Consider the following 18,750-nt stretch of genomic DNA (forward strand, 5'->3'; position numbering starts at 1 on the left):
GGCAAAATTGATTGCAATCATTAAATTGAGTTACACCTTTTTTTTTTTTATTATTCCATAAAAGCAAGCTTATGAACAGGCTGCATTTATTTCAGTGAAATGGAGTGGGACAATAGTTCTCTAGTATATGGGGAAGATTCCTGTCAGTGCTGATTTTAGACTACTGGCTTGCTATCTGACTGCAGATGTTTAGACTAGAATGAGCACCCTTGGCTGGCTTCAGAGCATATCCATTATTGCTATGCTGTGAGCTAGTTGTGTATATGTATGTTAGCACTAATGAAAGGGTAAAGAAGAAACAACCTTATGCAAAGAAAAATGAAAATATTAATTTATTTTGAAAATTGAATTTAGAAAAAACAAGCAGTTTAAGGAAGAGAAAGAAAATGAATAAAATGTGAAAATAGTTGTAACACTAAATATTCTGGTGCAACCATTTTTTTAGGGCAATATCGATTGAACCTTTAGCTAGTTGGATCCTCTTCTGATATATATCCCAGGTTCAAATCCTCACCACTTCCTTTGCTATTTAATTTAGGTTAGATTGGCAGTAGTAACAATGGCTACATTATGATTTACTTATAGTTACAGCATATGTGGTTTCTATTTTGTGGGTTAGGAACCTCTTGACAAAACTACTTAGAATATCTGTTCAGAGGAGTTATGCAAGTTTGTACTTTTGAAGTCCCTGATGTAAATCAGATTATACTGTAAGAGAAATTTAGTACCTTTAATGTTTGCTAATTCTGTTTTCTTTTAGAGATTTTCTTGCATATTAATAGGTTCATTAAAAAGAAATAATCTTAGAATCAATTAAGATAGTGTATTTTTTTGGAGTTAGTATTCTTGTATCAGAATCATTCTGACATAAACATCTGCTTTGAACCACATATGAACCATATACTTTTACAATAGAAATAAGTAGTTATGGCCTACTGGTTTGGCTCAGTAGATAGAGCGTCGGCCTGGAGACTGAAGGGTCCCAGGTTCGATTCCGGTCAAGGGCACATGCCCAGGTTGGGGGCTCGATCCCCAGTGGGGGAGTGAGGGGGTGCAGGAGGCAGCCGATCAATGATTCTCTCTCATCATTGATGTTTCTATCTCTCTCTCCCCCTCCCTTCCTCTCTGAAATCAATAAAAAAATATTAAAAAAAGATAGTTATTTTATTCTTAAGTTTTTATAGTTTTGGAATTCTTGTTTATATTAATACTTCATCTGAAGTATTAGAAACAATAATATTTAAGTTGCCATCATAATTCTTGGTATATCAGAAAGAAGAGTCAGCATCATTTACCACTTGACTTCAATGAATTTTAAAATATATATATATTTAATCACTTTGTAAATAATTTAGAGAAGTAAGGATAAAGGAATAGTGTAAACAACTTTATCAGAAATTTTAGAAAGTATTAAATACAGCAAATTTACATTTTCACCGCATATTTTCCTGGTTTTTAATTTTTATATACCTGAAATGGTCAACATCCTCAGACTGCAAGAACTGCTCATCAGTTGCCATACATTCAAATGACCTTTCTGTTGAATGACTTAAGTGAATAACAATGCCATATAATATCCTTAGATATATATTGTTTATTTATTAGTTCTTGAGTTCTATAAAATTCACTTACTATCGGGTGTGGAACATCCAGCCTGAGGGCCATATAAGGCCCATGAAATTATTTGGTCTGGCTCTGTCGAGGCATTAGGGGTGAGTTAATTAAATGTTTGACCAAATATAGCAGGCTAATTTTTTAAGTTGATAACTTTGTATGGCCCTTGAATGATGTTAGAGATATCTAAATGGCCCTTTTCAGAAAAAAATTCCCTACCCCTCACTAGTATATCATCTAAAGACTCATAGTCTGAGATTTCACTTTAAATGATCAGTTTTACCATTGTCATTAAAGTCTAAGGTACTGCTATTTGTCTCTGCAAAAATCTTCTGATTTATCTAACAAGTGTGTAGCATCTTCCTCTTAATTTTCTTCTCTCTCCTATTATGAATGGAAAATAATGACATTTTAAATTTTCAGCTGTATTAGTGATGGCTAAAGTAGACTCCAAAGGTAGAGTCTGATCCTTTTTTTAAACTTTATTGAACTATGATGTAATATGTTAGATGACACATTACGAAAATGGAAAAAGGATACTTAATTGTATCATCCTTCTAGGCATGCCATTATTGTTCCAAATTCTTACTATTTTATCATTTTTAGCATTAGTTGGGAATAATTGCTAAGTGTAATGATGAAATAATTCCAAGAATGATGAAATAGAAAAATGTTTCAAGATAGAGGAAAGACAAGATCACCAAGATCCCATAAAACATCATAGATTTATAAATTTTGTGGAAATGAGTAGATAAAGTTTTCATCTTTTTTTTTTAAATAAGTTTTCTGTGTGGTTTTTGTAAGACCTTTAAGAAAAATGAAAGTTATGAAGTGTCAAACCTAAAATAAAGGTGCTCAGAAAAGACATTCAGAACCTAAAATTGGGTCTATTGGATCTTTTTTCTTTTCCTAATTTTTAAAAAATATATATTTTTATTGATTTCAGAGAGGGAGAGAGAAATATCACTGATGAGAGGGAATCATTGATCAGAAGCCTCCTGCACGCCCCCTACTGGGGATCGAGCTCGCAACCTGGGCATGTGCACTGTCCAGGAATCCACCTTGACCTCCTGGTTCATAACCTCCTGAATCAACCACTGAGCATACCAGCTGGGCAATGGAATCTTTGTGGTAAACTGAGGATTACCTATTTTGTGGCTCTTTGATTTATGCATTCATAAATAGCTACTTTGTTCAAGATTCTGTGCGCTTACAGTCATGTTTATTTTAATATTGAGGGTAAACAATTATTTATTATGAGTCTTTTCATGTTTAACTTGTATTCTGACCCAAATAATTTTTATTTATTTTAAAAATATATTTGATTTTATATGACATTATTGATTGCTTTTAAAGTAATATTTGACTTAACTTGAGAATTTGCATACAGTTTCATTGTGAATGGCAGAGAATGTACACAATACTGCACTGCTAGCTATTTTATGGGACCACTGGTGAATCTATCCAATGGGTCAACTACTTAATTTGTTAAAGAGATTCTATAATTATATGTGCAGTACTACATAGAATTTGGAAAGCAATAGTCCCTGTTAGCTTAAATATTCACTTTCATTCTTAACTTATTTGTACATATCTAAGATACCTAAGAGGAACATTATTAAAAAAAAGGAAAAGAAAGACTGAAGACTAAAAAAGGTCAGTTGTACCAGGTGTACCGGTTAATAATGCGGATTTTGTAATCAAAGAAAACACGGTAATTTCAAGAGAAACATCAAAAGTGCTTTATTCAAAGTAATGTCCATCGCTAGCTACACATTTCCCCCATCTTTCAGGTAATTTGTGCATACCGTCCCAATAGAACTTTTCTTGTTTTGAGGCAAACCATTCAGAGACCCAATTTTCCACTTCTTCATATGTTTTGAAGTGCTACTCAGAAAGTTCGTGTGCCACTGATCGGAACAAGTGGTAATCTGAAGGAGCAAGGTCTGGTGAATACAGCGGGTGGGTTAATACTTCCCAGGCAAGATCTTTTAACGTGTCTTTAACTGGTTTCGAAGTGTGTGATGGTGCATCATCATGAAGCAAAATTACTTTGCCGTGTCTTCTGGCACATTCTGGAAGTTTCACGATCAAAGCGTGGTTCAAATTGATTATTTGTTGTCGGTAGTGATCAGTATTAATGGTTTCACCTGGTTTTAGAAGCTCATAATGCACCACACCTTCCTGATCCCACCAAACGCAGAGCATTGTCTTCTTTCCAAAGTGATTTGGCCTTTCAGTCGATGTTGATGGTTGACCTGGATCAACCCTTGATTTTGTGCGTTTGGGATTCTCAAAATAAATCCACTTTTCATCACCAGTCACAATTCGATGCAAAAAGACTTTCTTTTGTGCCGTTGAAGCAACATTTTACTGGTGACTTTTCTGTTTTCCATTTGTACTTTCTTTCAGTTGATGTGGCACCCATTTTCCTTCCTTTAAAATCTTTCCCATTGCTTGTAAATGATCAGAAATTGTTTGCTGAGCAACGTTTAATCTTTTGCAAGTTGTTTTTGAGTTTGATACGCATCTTCATCCAATAATGCTTGTAATTGTTGGTCTTCAAACTTTTTCGGTTGACCTGGACATTTTTTGTCTTTCACATCGAAATCATCGTTTTTAAAGCATTTAAACCAGCATTCATAAGTATCTTGAGATGGAGCATGTTCACCATAAGCTTCCCAAAGTATATGATAACTTTTTCTTCAAAATAAAGTCATGAAGTAAAACTTCCTGCAAATGCTCTTTTTGTGGCATGAAATTCGACATTTTTAAGCATAAAAATATCTGTGATGTTAACACCTTCAGAAAATTTGACATACGAAGTTTTGAAGCCTGCTGTCAATACAACAAAATAGCATACATATCAAATCGCATATATATCAACATATGTGTAACTCCATCTATTGAAAAAAATCCGCATTATTAACCGGTACACCTGTAAAAGTACAAGGCCTTATGTAGAACTTACACAATTTTAAGAGTTCAGAGAAAGGAACCAGAAGGGACTAAAATCTATAATTTGTCACTAGTGCAATATTTTTGTTGTTTTTTTTTTAAATTGTTTTTATTTTAGGTTTTGATTCAGGCCAGAATTTTTTCTGGTTTCAGAATATCCTGAACGAAACATTCTATTATTTAGGTAGTCCAAAATTTCCTTCAGTATTCATTTCTATTTGTGAAAGACTCGCAATATATGCTGACCTTTGAATAGAGAGAAGTTTAAGAAATACAACCCATATGACTAAAGCTACCCACTGTTTTATTTTACTAGCAGGACATTCATTCTAAATAAATATATGATCTCTAGTGACTGATGACTTTTCCCCAACTATATTACGTATACATAAGGAAGCATAAATAGTATTAGCTGATATTTGAATCTTGGTGAGATAATGTATTGGGTCACTCATTTTGAGGGAAATAAGATATATTTTCAAACTTTTTAGTTCTTAAATTTAGGAGTAATTCACTAATATATGAGAAACAACAGGACTGTACGTAATACCAAGCAGTCCTCTTTTGCCATTGTTGGGAGTATTATTTAATTTTGATTTACTGAATAAGCTATTTTAGGTTCTTTAAAAGGATGATATAAAAAAATAAGGTTTGTACATTGAAATCAGCAAGGTTTGTATTACTTTGCTTATCTATATACACTGAGTGTCCAGATTATTATGATCTCTGAACGCATAATAATCTAGCCACTCAGTGTGTGTGTGTGTATACACACACATATATATACACATATACATATACATACATACATATACATACATACATATACATATATATGTATTAGAGGCCCGGTGCATGAATTGGTGCATGGGTGGGGTACGGCCAGCCTGGCCAGGGGGAGGGGACATGGGTGGTTGGCCGGCCTGTCTGCTGGTCAAACTCCTGGTAGAGGGGACAATTTGCATATTAGCCTTTTATTATATAGGATATACACTGCGTGGCCAGATTATCATGTGTTCAGAGATCATAATAATCTGCCTCTCAGTGTATATAAAAGCCTAAGTGACCATTACGATCAAACGACTGGAATGACTGAAATGACTGGTCGCTATGATGCACACTGACCAGCAGGGGGAAGACGCTCAATGCAGGAGCTGCCCTCTGGTGGTCAGTGAGCTCAGCCAGAAGCCGGGCTCATGGCTGGAGAGCGCAGCAGCAGGTGCAACAGGGCCGGGATGAGTGTCAGCGGAGCTGCGCCCGGCCCCAGCTGCCTACCACTTTGGCACTGCTATATCCCCTGAGGGGTCTCAGATTGTGAGAGGGTGCAGGCCAGACTGAGGGACCCCACCCGTGCACGAATCCGTGCACTGGGACTCAAGTCCTATATAATAAAACCCTAATATGCAAATCAATTGAACGGCAGAAGGACAGGTCACTATGACGCACAGTGACCACCAGGGGGCAGACGCTCAATGCAGTAGCTGCCCCCTGGTTGTCAGTGCGCTCCCACACGGGGAGTGCCGTTCAGCCAGAAGCCGGGCTCACGGCTGGTGAGCGCAGTGGTGATGGCGGGGCCCTCTCCCGCCTCTGCTGCAGGCAGCCAGTAAGAAGCGAGGGGTCCTGGACTGCGAGAGCTCAGGACTGCGAGAGGGTGCAGGCTGGGCTGAGGGGACCCGGCTGAGGGGACCCCCCCCCCAGTGCATAATTTTTGTGCACCGGGCCTCTAGTTGCTAAATAATTTGGTTCACTGTGAGTAATGGTTATATTAGGAAACATTCTCTTATTTAGGAAATCCAAATTTTTTTTAAACTTTGAAATTCGATTACAAAAGAATATTCAGTCATTTTAGAATTTTTTCACATATTGTTATATGGAAAAAGTAGGTTATAGCCTAATCTATATTTAGATGTGTATGTATAAGTAAAAGACTGGAAATTTATATGCTATAATATTAATAACCACTACAAAATAGGTGATTGCATGTTCTTTTAGCTGCTCTTTTTAATTCCCAGAATTTTCTAAAATTTTAAGTTGTTTTAAAAATTGAAAATATATTTAAATAAGCTTTATAAAACAGGTTGCCCAATATGAATACTGGGATGATAATTAGGTATTATTGTAGTGTAACATAATAGTGCTCCTGGCTAATAAAAGATGCCTTAGCACAATCTCATTATGTACATTGAGGCTTCCCTGGGGAATGAAATGATTAGAAGAGAAACCACCTGCTGCCTGAAAATTATACCATATTTGCTCAGGCAAGTAACAGTATAAAATGTCACCTCTCTGTGATAATGTGGCTAAAGTCCCCTGATACTTGATGTTAAAACGTGCTGGAAAATTGTTTTGGAGTTGTAGTTATAACTTTAAATATTTACTCTTTCTTAAAATATACTCTTTCATTTTTAGGCATTATCCAATTGGTTTGCTATTTGATCTTCTTGCATCAAGTTCAGCTCTTCCTTGGAACATCACAGTACATTTTAAGGTATAGTTTAAATAGCATTTCCCATTTGTCCCACTTGTGCTTAGTAAGTAGACTTAGAATAGAATTTTTTAAAAAGTGAAGTTGTTTATTGCTTTTCCCATGGCACTTTTTAATTGATAAGCTGCCGTTTGTGTTTATCTATAAAATATTTTCAATTTCTTCCTGTTGGCAGAACCATTTAAACATTTAATGTATAAATACCTATTCTTTGTTGGAGCCAAATACACTTTAAAATTTACAATATTTTGGAATATTTATATTCATTAAAAAATACATCTCAAATAGGAAGAGCAAAATTCTCATTGTGGATATGGGCATGGGGGTAAGGAAGGAGAAAACTTAAAACTGGGTAACTTTAAGGCCTTTTTGATTGAATTGAGGGAAGGGTTAGGAAACAGAAGTTTAAAGAATTGAACTAATTCTGTTTTGAGAAATATTAATTCCCATAATTTTAAAGAGACCAGGCTAGATTTATTGTAACCTAATTTTGCCTCAGTATTTTATAAAGTGCTGGTCCATCTTTTCCTGATTCTCCATCTCCCATCCCCCAAGCAATTCACAAACACCTCTGAAGAATGAACCACCTCTATTATTTGATCTCTGAGCACTGATACAGAAATGGAAATAGATAGTGAGAGAGGGGCATGTTAAGTGTTTGAAAAGTCATTTAGGTGTTTGGTTTGTTTTCCCATAAGGTGCCTATTCAAAGTCATTGCCCAAAGGAGGCTCACTCGTTTCTTCCTAAAGTGCTTTCCTCCCCATCTTACTGAAATTGAATTTGTGAGTCATTGGGATTTATTTCTCTATTGTTTGCACTAATGTGCTTTGCACAGTACCATGTTACCAAAGATTTTAGTTACCACGGAATCATACAGAATGAAGAAATGCTCCTGATATACATGTGTTTCACTTCCCATGGTACCATGCAAAGCAAGGACTGTCTGTATATAATAAAGTTTAGAATGGTGTGAAGATAAAATTACTCCAAATGTAGTAAGAGTAGAAGTCCCATATTTCCTAACAAGTATTTCCTATATGTTGAAAAATAATTCCAATAACGAGTGTGTGTGTGTATGTGTATGTGTGTGTGTGTGTGTGTGTATGTGTGTGTGTGTGTGTGTATGTAATGTACTCTCAAAGACTTTAGAATTTGTTAAAATATATAATAGCTACTCTTTTATTCATTCATTCAACAAATATTGAGAGTTTGTTGTGTGTCAGCTAGGCACTATTCTAGGAGCTTGGGATGTATGAGTGAATGACACAAAGACACTCAGACACTTTGGTATCTACCTGGCACTACATACTAAGCCCTTTGTAATTATTGATGGAATGAGACAACGTGTTATAAGAATGATAGAGAAAGCTTTGAATTGTTAGAATTGGTATAGTGTAATGGTTCTTAAAGGGCACTGTGAACCCATGGGAGTTTCCAAAATCTTGTCAAGGTATTTATGAGGTCAAATCTGTTTCTTTAATAATAAATATGAAGATGCTATTTGTCCTTTCCACTGTACTTATTTGTACTGATCTGCAGAAGTGTTGCTGGGTAAAACTATTGGCACCTTAGCACCAAGCAAGGCAGTGCACCAAACTACTAGTATTCTTCACCGCCACACACTGACTGTTCTGGCTGAAGCAGTACAAATTATTAATTATTATTAATCTTGACTTTTCAGTGCATTTCATTTTAATCTCTAGTGAAATGAAATGGGAAGTACACGTAAAATATTTTGCTGTATGGCAAATATTGTGTTGTCCTAAGGAAAAGCACTTGTACCCTTATTTGAGTTGCATGCTGAGCAAGCCACTTTTTTCATGAAACAGCAATTTTTATTTAAAAGAGTAACTATAGACGAACTGTGGTTTTTTAGACTTGGGTATTTGTCAGACAGTTTCATGAAAATAAACAAAGTGAGCCTCTCATTGCAAGTAAAACAAATGACAGTATTTGTTGCCAGTGACAAAACTTGAACTTTTAAGTGAAAATTAGAATTTTGGAAAACATGTATCTGCTACCATGAGCTTGACAGTTTTATTATTCTTAAAAGAATTTTTTATGAGGTTTATAGTCATTTTAACAAATCTGATTTTTAAGAAATCTTACGTAATGAAATATGTCAACATTTGGAGAAGATCTGCATTAACTCAGTAAACAGATATTTTACAAATGGTAAATGCATGTTAAAAAAATCATTCATGTGTAAAAAGATCCATTCAAAGTGCTAAGGTTAGGTTTTTAGTGCTTGGGAAGGCACTACCACTGGTCCTGGCTGGTACTTGTTCTTTAAGTATACTTATAGGACTGACCACACCCCTTTTTTGATGGACTAGTTCTTTCTTGCTAGGCCAGTGATGGCGAACCTATGACACGCACGCGTGTCAGCACTGACACGAGTAGCCATTTCTGATGACACGCGGCCGCTCAGCGGCCACATGCCGAGGATGAAACATTTGCTACTCCTGAGGATGAAACATTTGCGAAATAATGTTTTTTCCTCAAAGTGACACACTACCCGAGTTATGCTCAGTTTTTTCGGCGAAGTTTGACACACCAAGCTCAAAAGGTTGCCCATCACTGTGCTAGGCCAAGAGCCACTGTATTTCTCAGGTAATTTACCATATGCCAGCTTCTTCCACTGTGCATTGATGACATAGGTCTGAGTGTTCTTTAGCACACTTCTGATAGCTGTACTCCCTAGCTCTAAATATTTGTGGCTGTTTTATAGTATCTCTCATGTGATTTTAGTTATCTATTGCTGTGTGACAGATCACCACACATGTAGCAGCTTAAGACAACAAACATTATCTCACAGTTTTTCTGGGTCAGGCTTACCTGGATCTTCTTAGGATCTCACAAGACTACAATCAAGGTGTTGGCTGGGCTACCTTCTTGCCTGGAGATTTGAGAATCTGTTTCCAAGCTCTCTCAGGTTCTGGCAGAATTCATTTTGTTGTGATTGTAGGACTGAGGGCCAGATCTTCTTGTTGACTGTGAGCTAGAGGCTGCACTCAGCTCCTAAAGGCTGCTTGAGTTTCTTGCCATGTAGACTTTCCCAGTATTTCAGCTTACTTCATTGAGTCAACAAAAAGAGCCTTTAGAGCTAAAGCAAGACTGGAGTTTTATATAATGCGACTTAATCACAGGAGTAATATACGTCCTTTGCCACATTCTTTTGGTAAATGCTGATTACAGGTCCTGCCCATACTCCAGGATGTAGGGATAATGGAAGGTCACACATAAAATTTTATGAAATATGGTTTGTTTAGTCATTAATTTATTTTACAATATTTATTGAGGTTAATATCTGCTTTCAGCTATGACAGAGTAACTGGATTGAATTTTCCCCCCTAGACACAAACAGTTATAAAACTGTATAAAATATATGAAGTAGAACAGTTTCAGGCACTGGACATTAGAGAAAGAGAACAAACAAGGTGAGCCCCACATTCAGCCCATCTACACTTCAGGACAGTTTCCTGACTATGTCATGGGGAGTTGGACTCAATCAGAGCAAGGAAGTTCTTTTGAGCCAAGGATGGAGAGATTGGAGTTGAGGGCTGCTGAAGCAACTAGAACTTGCTAAACAGGGTATCAAAGAAGAGGGAGTAGACGTATAAGTGTGAGTTACCCTTGAGTACTGGGCAGAGGCCTGAGCTACACATGCATAGGTGATATTCCTCTAGGCCTATTACAGAGTGTGTGTGAAGAGATTAAGAGTGAGACAAGTCCCATGACGTTGGATCCCAGCTCATCCACAGTAGAGAGAGACGTAGTTAACATACAGAGCATTTATTTTGAGGCACCAGAAAGGGCATGTTGTAGGAGTAAGGAGCACACTTCAGGGTAGTGTTGGCAAATTATGTCTGGTGTGCTAAATCTGGCCCAGTGGCTGTTTTTGTATGGCCTATGATCTAAGGATGTTTTTTATTAAAAAAAGAAAAAAAGAGAAGGAATCAAGATGGCGGCATAGGTAAATGCCTGTACTTGCTGCCTCTCACAACCACATCAAAATTACAACTGAAATAAAGAACAACTATCATCCAGAACCGCGGGAAAGCTGGCTGAGTGGAAGTACTACAGCTAGAGAGGTAAAGAAGAAAGAGCATCGAGACTGGTAGGAGGTGCGGAGGGGTGGAACGGGCTGGTCTGGCACTCGGCTGTGCCACTCTTTTCATCTGCAGGGAGATCGCCTCTGCGGAGGCCGCCTGGAGGAGCAAGGAGTCCTAGCTCCATACCAGACCCCCAGCCCAGGGTTCCAGAGCTGGAGAAAGAAGTCCCTACGGGCAGTAAGAACTACAGACTGTAAAAACCAGTGTGGATTGGGGTCAGGGAAACAAAGGCTGCTGGAGACCCAGCTGCTCCTCTAAAAAGGCAGTCACCGCAAACTGAATTTACCAGCTCCTGCTTGCTCTGAGCTCCAGTGCTGGGCGAGGCTCTGGGGGACCCAGACACATACGGGGAGAAACTGGACTGTCTGGCATGGGGGCAGTAATGTGGGGGTGGCTTTCTTCCAGACGGAGGTGCTCTCAGCAGTCATTGTTCCCCTGCTGGGATCTCCCTGGTGCAGGACTGACTGGCAGCCATTTCTGTTTGCTCCACCCTGGAGATTCCCTGAGACCCCACCCTACCCAATTTACAACCCCACCCAAGCTGTGCGTAGCGGCTTTTGCATATGAATGGCCTGTCCTTTCTCAGCCTAAATTATGTCAAACAAGCTGCAGCTGGGTCAGGGAGCCCCAGAGTTATCAATAAAAGGCCCAAGGCCAGCACCAATATCAGCCTGCCTTGCTTCATAGCTGGGCCTCGTCTGGGCTCTTCCAAACCCGACACAAAGAGGAAGAATCTGCAGAGCTCTCTGTAGCTCCTGCTGGGTGGCCCCAGGCAGTGGCTGACTTTGCACCTCCCTGTGTACCCAGTGTACACAGTGGTCAGTGTGAGACCATACCAGATTACAACTCTACACATCCATAAGTAACACACTCAAGGGGCTGACTCAGTGAGCACCAAAGCCCCACTGAAGCAAGTCCTGCCCGATAAGGGTGTCTCTTGCACAGCAGCTCTCCCACTGTAGTCGCAGCTGGTCCCCACAGCCAATTGGCCTGGAGGTCATTTCCTCCCAGTGACACCAACAGCAATCAAGGCTTAATTACAACAAGACTGTGCACAGAGCCCACAAAGGGATGCACCAAGAGTCCACCTCAGGTGACTGGGGAGGCTGAGCCACTGGGCCCTGTAGGACACCTACTACACAAGGCCACTCTATCAACTCAAGGAGACTTAGCAGCTGCCCAATACATAGAAACAAACACAGGGAAGCAGCCAAAATGCAGAGACACAGAAACATGTCACAAATGAAAAAAATGGAAGAAATCAAACTACTGGATATAGAGTTCAAAACCACAGTTATAAAGTTACTCAGGAATCTTCTAGAAACCTCTGAGGAACTTAGTGAGACCTTCAAGGATCTTGGTGAGAATGCCACAAAAATGGAAAAGGACCAGTCAGAAATTAAGCATACACTGACTGAAAAAATAATATACAGGGATTCAACAGTAGACTAGAGGATCCTGAGAATCAAATCAATGATTTAAAACACCAGGCAGCAAAAAACACCCAACCAGAAGAGCAAAAAGAAAAAAGAATCCAAAAATATGAAGATAGTGTAAGGAGCCTCTGGGACAACTTTAAGCGTACCAACATCTGAATTATGGGTGTGCCAGAAGAAGAGAGAGAGCAAGATATTGAAAACCTATTTGAAGAAATAATGACAGAAAACTTCCCCCGCCTGGTGAAAGAGATAGACTTACGAGTCCAGGAAGTGCAGAGAACCCCAAACAAGAGGAATCCAAAGAGGACCACACCAGGACACATCATAATTAAAATGCCAAGGGCAAAAGACAAAGAGAATCTTAAAAGCAGCAGGAGAAAAATAGTTAGTTACCTACAAGGGAGTACCCATACGACTGTCAGCTGATTTCTCAACAGAAACTATGCAGGCCAGAAGGGAGTGGCAAGAAATATTCAAAGTGATGAATAGCAAGAACCTACAACCGAGATTACTCTACCCAGCAAAGCTATCATTTAGAATTGAAGGTGAGATAAATAGCTTCACAGACAAGAAAAAGCTAAAGGAGTTCATCACCACCAAACTAGTATTATATGAAATGCTGAAGGGTATTCTTTAAGAGGAGGAAGAAGAAAAAAAAAATGGTAAAGATAAAAAATTATGAACAACACAGTGACAACAAATACATATCTATCAACAAGTGAATCTAAAAATGAAATGAATAATTTTTTGATCTTATGTAACACTTAAAGCCAAGCAACCAAACAAAAAACAGATATATTGGATTTCATCAAAATGAAAAACTTTCATGCCTCAAAGGAAGTGAAAATACAACCCGCAGAATAGGAGAAAATATTTGCAAACTCACATATCTAATAAGGGTCCAGTATCCAGGATATACAAAAAACTCATTGAATTCAAATAATAAAAAAGTAAATATCCAATTAAAAATGGGTAAAGGATTTATATAGAGACTAGAGGCCTGGTACACAAAATTCATGCCCGGGGGGCGGGGGGGGGTTGTCCCTCAGCCCAGCCTGCACCTTCTCCAATCTGGGACCCCTCGAGGGATGTCCGACTGCCCGTTTAGGCCCGATGGGATGGGGCCTAAACGGGCAGTCGGACATCCCTCTCACAATCCAGGACTGCTGGCTCCCAACTGCTCTCCTGCCTGCCTTCCTGATTGCCCGTAAGCGCTTCTGCCTGCCAGCCTGGTCAACCCCTAACCACTCCCTGACAGCCTGATTGATGCCTAACTGCTCCCCTGCCAGCCTGTTTGCCCCTATCTGCCCTCCCCTGCAGGCCTGGTCACCCCTAACTGCCCTCCCCTGCAGGCCTGGTTCCCCCCAAGTGCCCTCCCTTGCAGGCCTGGTCCCTCCCAACTGCCCTCCCCTACTGGCCATCTTGTGGTGGTCATCTTGTGTCCATATGGGGGCAGGATCTTTGACCACATGGGGGCAGCCATCTTGTGTGTTGGAGTGATTTTCAATCTGCATATTATTCTTTTATTAGATAGGATAGAGGCCTGGTGCATGGGTGGGGGCCAGCTGGTTTGCCCTGAAGGGTGCCCCGGATCAGGGTGGGGGTTCCCTTGGGGCTTCAGGCGGCCTGGGTGAGGGGCCTGTGGTGGTTTGCAGGCCGGCCATGCCCCCTGGCGACCCAAGTGGAGGCCCTGGTATCTGGGGTTTATTTATCTTCTACAATTGAAACTTTGTAGCCTGGAGGCAGAGCAAAGCCTCCTGCTTGCTCTGTGGCAGCAGTCATTTCTGTTGGAATTATGAATCTTCTATAATTGAAACTTTGTAGCCTTAAGCAGAGGCCTGGGCCGGCCAGGGTGTGCAGAAAGCTTGACTTCTTCCATGGCCGGGGGCAACCCTAGCCTAAACCGAACATCACCTCTTTCCAGCTCTGTGGTTGCCGCCATTTCTGTTTGGATTTATGTATCTTCTATCATTGAAACTTTGTAGCCTTGAGTGGAGGCCTAGGCTGGCAAGGGCAGGTGGAAAGCTTGGCTTCCTCCATTGCCAGGGAAACCCAAGCCTCCCTCCTGCTCTCTGTGGCCGGTAGCCATCTTGGTTGGGCTTATTTGCATATTTGCTCCTGATTGGCTGGTGGGTGTGGCTTGTGGGTGTAGCGGAGTGGTGGTTAATTTGCATATTACTCTTTTATTAGATAGGATTTCTCCAAAGATGATACATCAAAGGACAGTAAAAGATGTTCAGCATAGTCTTTAGGGAAATGCAAAGAAAGACTCCAGTTGCCCTGGTCAGTGTGGCTCAGTTGGTTGGGCTGTGTCCCAAGATCTGAAAGGTTGCTGGTTCGATTCATAGTCAGGGCACATGCCCAAGTTGTGGGCTTGATCCCCAGTAGGGGGCGTTTGCAGGAGGCAGCCGATCAGTGCTTTGCTCTTACATAGATGTTTTTCTCTCACCCTCTCTTTTCCTCTCTCTCTAAAAAAAGTCAATTAAAAATATTTTTAAAAAGACTCCACTAAGTTACTTTTTCACGCCCACTAAGATAGTTATAATTTAAAACTTGGACAGTTGTGGACCAATTGGTACTCTCGTGTTATGTTACTATTGGGAAAGTAAAATGATGCAGCCGTTCTGTAGAACAGTCTGGCAGTTCTGCAAATGGTTAAACATAGACTTGTGGTATGACACACTAATTACTCTAATAGTTATGTGCCCAAGGGAATTGAAAACATATGTCTACCCAAAAAGTGGTACATTATGTTCGTAGCAGCATTAGTCATAGTGGCCAAAAAGTGGAAGCATCCCAAATGCTTATCAACTGAAAAAAATGTGTTCATATAACAGAATGTAATTTGTTCATGAAAAGGAGTGAGGTACTGATATATACTGTAGCATAGATGAACCTTAAAACATCATACTTAAGAGAAAGAAAGCAGACACAAAGGCTTCATATTATATGATTTATATATGAAATGTTCAGAATATATAAATCTGTAGAGAAAGTATATTAGTGGTTTTCAAGAGCTGGAGAGAGGGCAGAATGGGAATGGCTGCTTACAGATGTAAGGTTTCTGGTGTGATGAAAATATGTAGTTAGATAGTGATGGTTGCACAACCTTGTAAATATACTGAAAACACTGAATTGCACTCCTTAAAATGGTGAATTTTAAGTGAATTGTATATGAATTATATCAATTATAAAATAATGGTTACTAATTTTCCATATTTGGGAGAAAAAAATCAATGTGTATCACAGAAGCTCAGCAAATCCCTCATGAACATATTGGTAGGTGCAAACACTCTCATAAAAATACTAGCAAATCGAGTCCAGCAACATACGAAAAGGATAATGCACCATGACCATGTTGAGATCATCCCAGGAATGATCAGGGTGATTCAACTTTTCAAATATCAATTAATCAATGTAATTCAACACATTAATGGAAAAAAAACAGAAATATTATATGATTGGATTAAATAGATGCAGAAAAACCTTTTGAGGAAATTCAGTTCCCATTTGTTATCAAAAGGCTTTAGCAAGCTTTTAATAGAAGGGTATTTTCTCAATTTGACACAGTAAATATGAAAAGCCTACAACTAAAATTCATAGTAAATGGTGCTTCAATGAATGTTTTCACTCTAAGATCAGGAAATAGGTAAAATTGTCCCCATCACGTCGACACAGGCAGTTTTGGTTTTGCTCTTCTAAAAAGGACTGTGCTATTAAAAATCAAAGGCTTTATGGGGAAAATGTGTTAGGGGCACAAAACTCAAAAACTTCTTTGGTGAAAAATGAAAAAAGATAGGAACCTAATAAAAGCACAGTTTTATAAATGTTAAATAATTAAGAAATAGTTAAATGTAAAAATTATGGTACTTTGTGTTGAAAAACCCTAGACATTTGTTTGTAGGAATGAACATTGTGTTTGCTGCTTGTTAGTTGTGGTGAAAGGAAGGTTATCTGAAATTAGACAAAAGTAGAACATTGCCTGTGAATAGCTCATAATGTGGATTGAGGTAGCAAGTCTGTTTCTGAGATATGTCTGTTTTGTGTGGCTTGGTTTAGCTGGATTGAGTTTTCTGTGCTCACCTAGTATTTCTTGTAGACAATATTTATAAAGATAAACATGAAATTCACATTGCTCTAATTGTCCCTTAATATATCTTTCTCTTAAACAGACAGTTCATATATATGCATACATATGCATATATGAACATATAATATGTATAATAATATTATATATTTACTAGAGGCCCGATGCACAAAGATTCGTGCAATACTAGGCCTTCCTGCCCCTGGCTGCCGGCACCGGCTTCCCTCTGGCACCCAGGACCTGGGCTGCTTTGCTCCGGCTGCCTCCGCCACACACCGGGACCCAGGCTGCTTTGCTCCTGCCACTGTCAGGCACCTGGGACCCGGGCTGCTTTGCTCCAGCCGCCGCCAGGCATCCGGGACCGGGGTGCTTTGCTCCAGCTGGCCGCTGCTGCCACCCACCGGGGGCATGCTCCCAGCTGCGCCGTGGCCGCTCGGAGCACGCTCCCACCCCTGGTGTGTGTCCGCTGGGGCTGGGGGTGTCACGCAGTCCCCTCCCGCCCATCTGCGCGCGCAGCTCCTCCTGAGGCACTCGTGATGCAGCCTCCTCCTGAGGCAGTCGTGATGCCCGGCTAATTTGCATATTACCTGTTTTTATATATAGATGTTCATATGGGAATAACCAATTAGCACATGAAAAGGTGCTCAACATCTTAAGTCCTAAGGGAAATTTATATTAAAATCACAATGAGATATTGCTTCACACTCTAGTGTAACTAAAATTAAAAATATTGACTACCAATTTTCAGGATATGAGTAACTCATACATTGTTGGTGAGAGTATAAATTGTACTATCACCTTGGAGAACAGTTTGACAGTTTTTAAATAAAATTAAACATAAACTTCCTCTATGACCCAACATGTTTTAAATGTATATACCAAAAAAATTGAAAATATGTGCACAAAAGATTTGAACACTAATGTCATAGCAGTTATTGTAATAACCAAAATCTGGATACAATCTTAATGTCTTAACAGATTGGGAATTATCAGATAGTTGTACATTCAGTAGTATACTACTCGGCAACAAAAAGAACTAACTACTGATACACGCAGTAACAGATGAATTTCAGAAGTGTTAGGTTAAGTGGAAGATGCTAGATTACACAGTACTACATAGTCTATGATTCTGTTTATATGCAGTTATATAATAGGCAAAATTAGTCTCTGATGATAAAAAATTAGATCAGTCATTAGCTGGGATAGAAATGAGGGAACTGATTGCAAAGGGCACCAAGGAACTTTTGAGAGGTTATAGTAATACTAGAGGCCCAGTGCATGACATTCGTGCACTGGCCGGGGGTCCCTCAGCCTGGCCTTTACTTTCTCGCAGTCTGGGACCCCTCAGGGGATGTCTGCCTGCCGGCTTAGGGACCCCCAAGTGCACGAATGTCGGGGAGCAGGCCTAAGCTGGTAGGCAGACATCCCCGCTGCCGTGGAGGTGGGAGAGGCTCCCACCACAGCCGCTGCACTCGCCAGGTGTGAGCTGGCTTCTGGTTGCTACTTAGCACTGCCTCGGAGGTGGGAGAGGCTCCTGCCCACCACTGCTGCACTCACCAGCTGTGAGCCCGGCTTCTGGCTGAGCGGCGCTCCCCCTGTGGGAGCGCACTGACCACCAGGGGGCAGCTCCTGCATTGAGCGTCTGCCCTGTGGTGGTCAGTGCGCATCATAGAGACCAGTCATTCTGTCGTTCGGTCGATTTGCATATTAGGGTTTTATTATATAGGATAGAGTAGAGGCCTGATGCATGAAATTCATGCAAGAGTAGGCCTTCATTCCCCCTGCTGCCGGCACCAGCTTCCCTCTGGTACCCGGGACCTGGACTTCCCTCCAGTCGCTGGCACCAGCTTCCCTCTGGCACCTGGGAACTGGGCTTTCCTTTGGCTGCCGGCAGGCACTCGGGACCCAGGCTTCCCTCCAGCTATCCACAGGCACCCGGGACCCAGGCTTCCCTCGCAGCCCTGGCTTCATCCAGGTCATCCCGAGGGACGTCAGTCTAATTAGCATATTATGCTTTTATTATTATAGATTCTGTACCTTGTTTGGGCTGA

The 18,750-nt window shown here is 40.2% G+C and overlaps 1 protein-coding gene across 7 annotated transcripts in view; it reads left to right on the forward strand.

Annotated features, from left to right (window-relative positions):
• ATG5 (autophagy related 5) overlaps nt 1-18,750 on the forward strand; it is a 194,588-nt gene that overhangs the window by 18,666 nt on the left and 157,172 nt on the right. For 6 of the 7 annotated variants that reach the window (XM_079781132.1, XM_079781135.1, XM_079781131.1 and 3 more), the window contains exon 4: nt 6,982-7,060. The exons of the other annotated variant lie outside the window; for it this stretch is intronic. In XM_079781132.1, the coding sequence (XP_079637258.1) occupies nt 6,982-7,060 (79 nt within the window). The remainder of the gene's footprint in view (nt 1-6,981; nt 7,061-18,750) is intronic. 7 annotated transcript variants of the gene reach the window in all.

The sequence above is a fragment of the Cnephaeus nilssonii genome (assembly GCF_951640355.1).
Source record: "Cnephaeus nilssonii genome assembly, chromosome: 9".
NCBI classification, from domain to species: Eukaryota; Metazoa; Chordata; class Mammalia; order Chiroptera; family Vespertilionidae; genus Cnephaeus; species Cnephaeus nilssonii.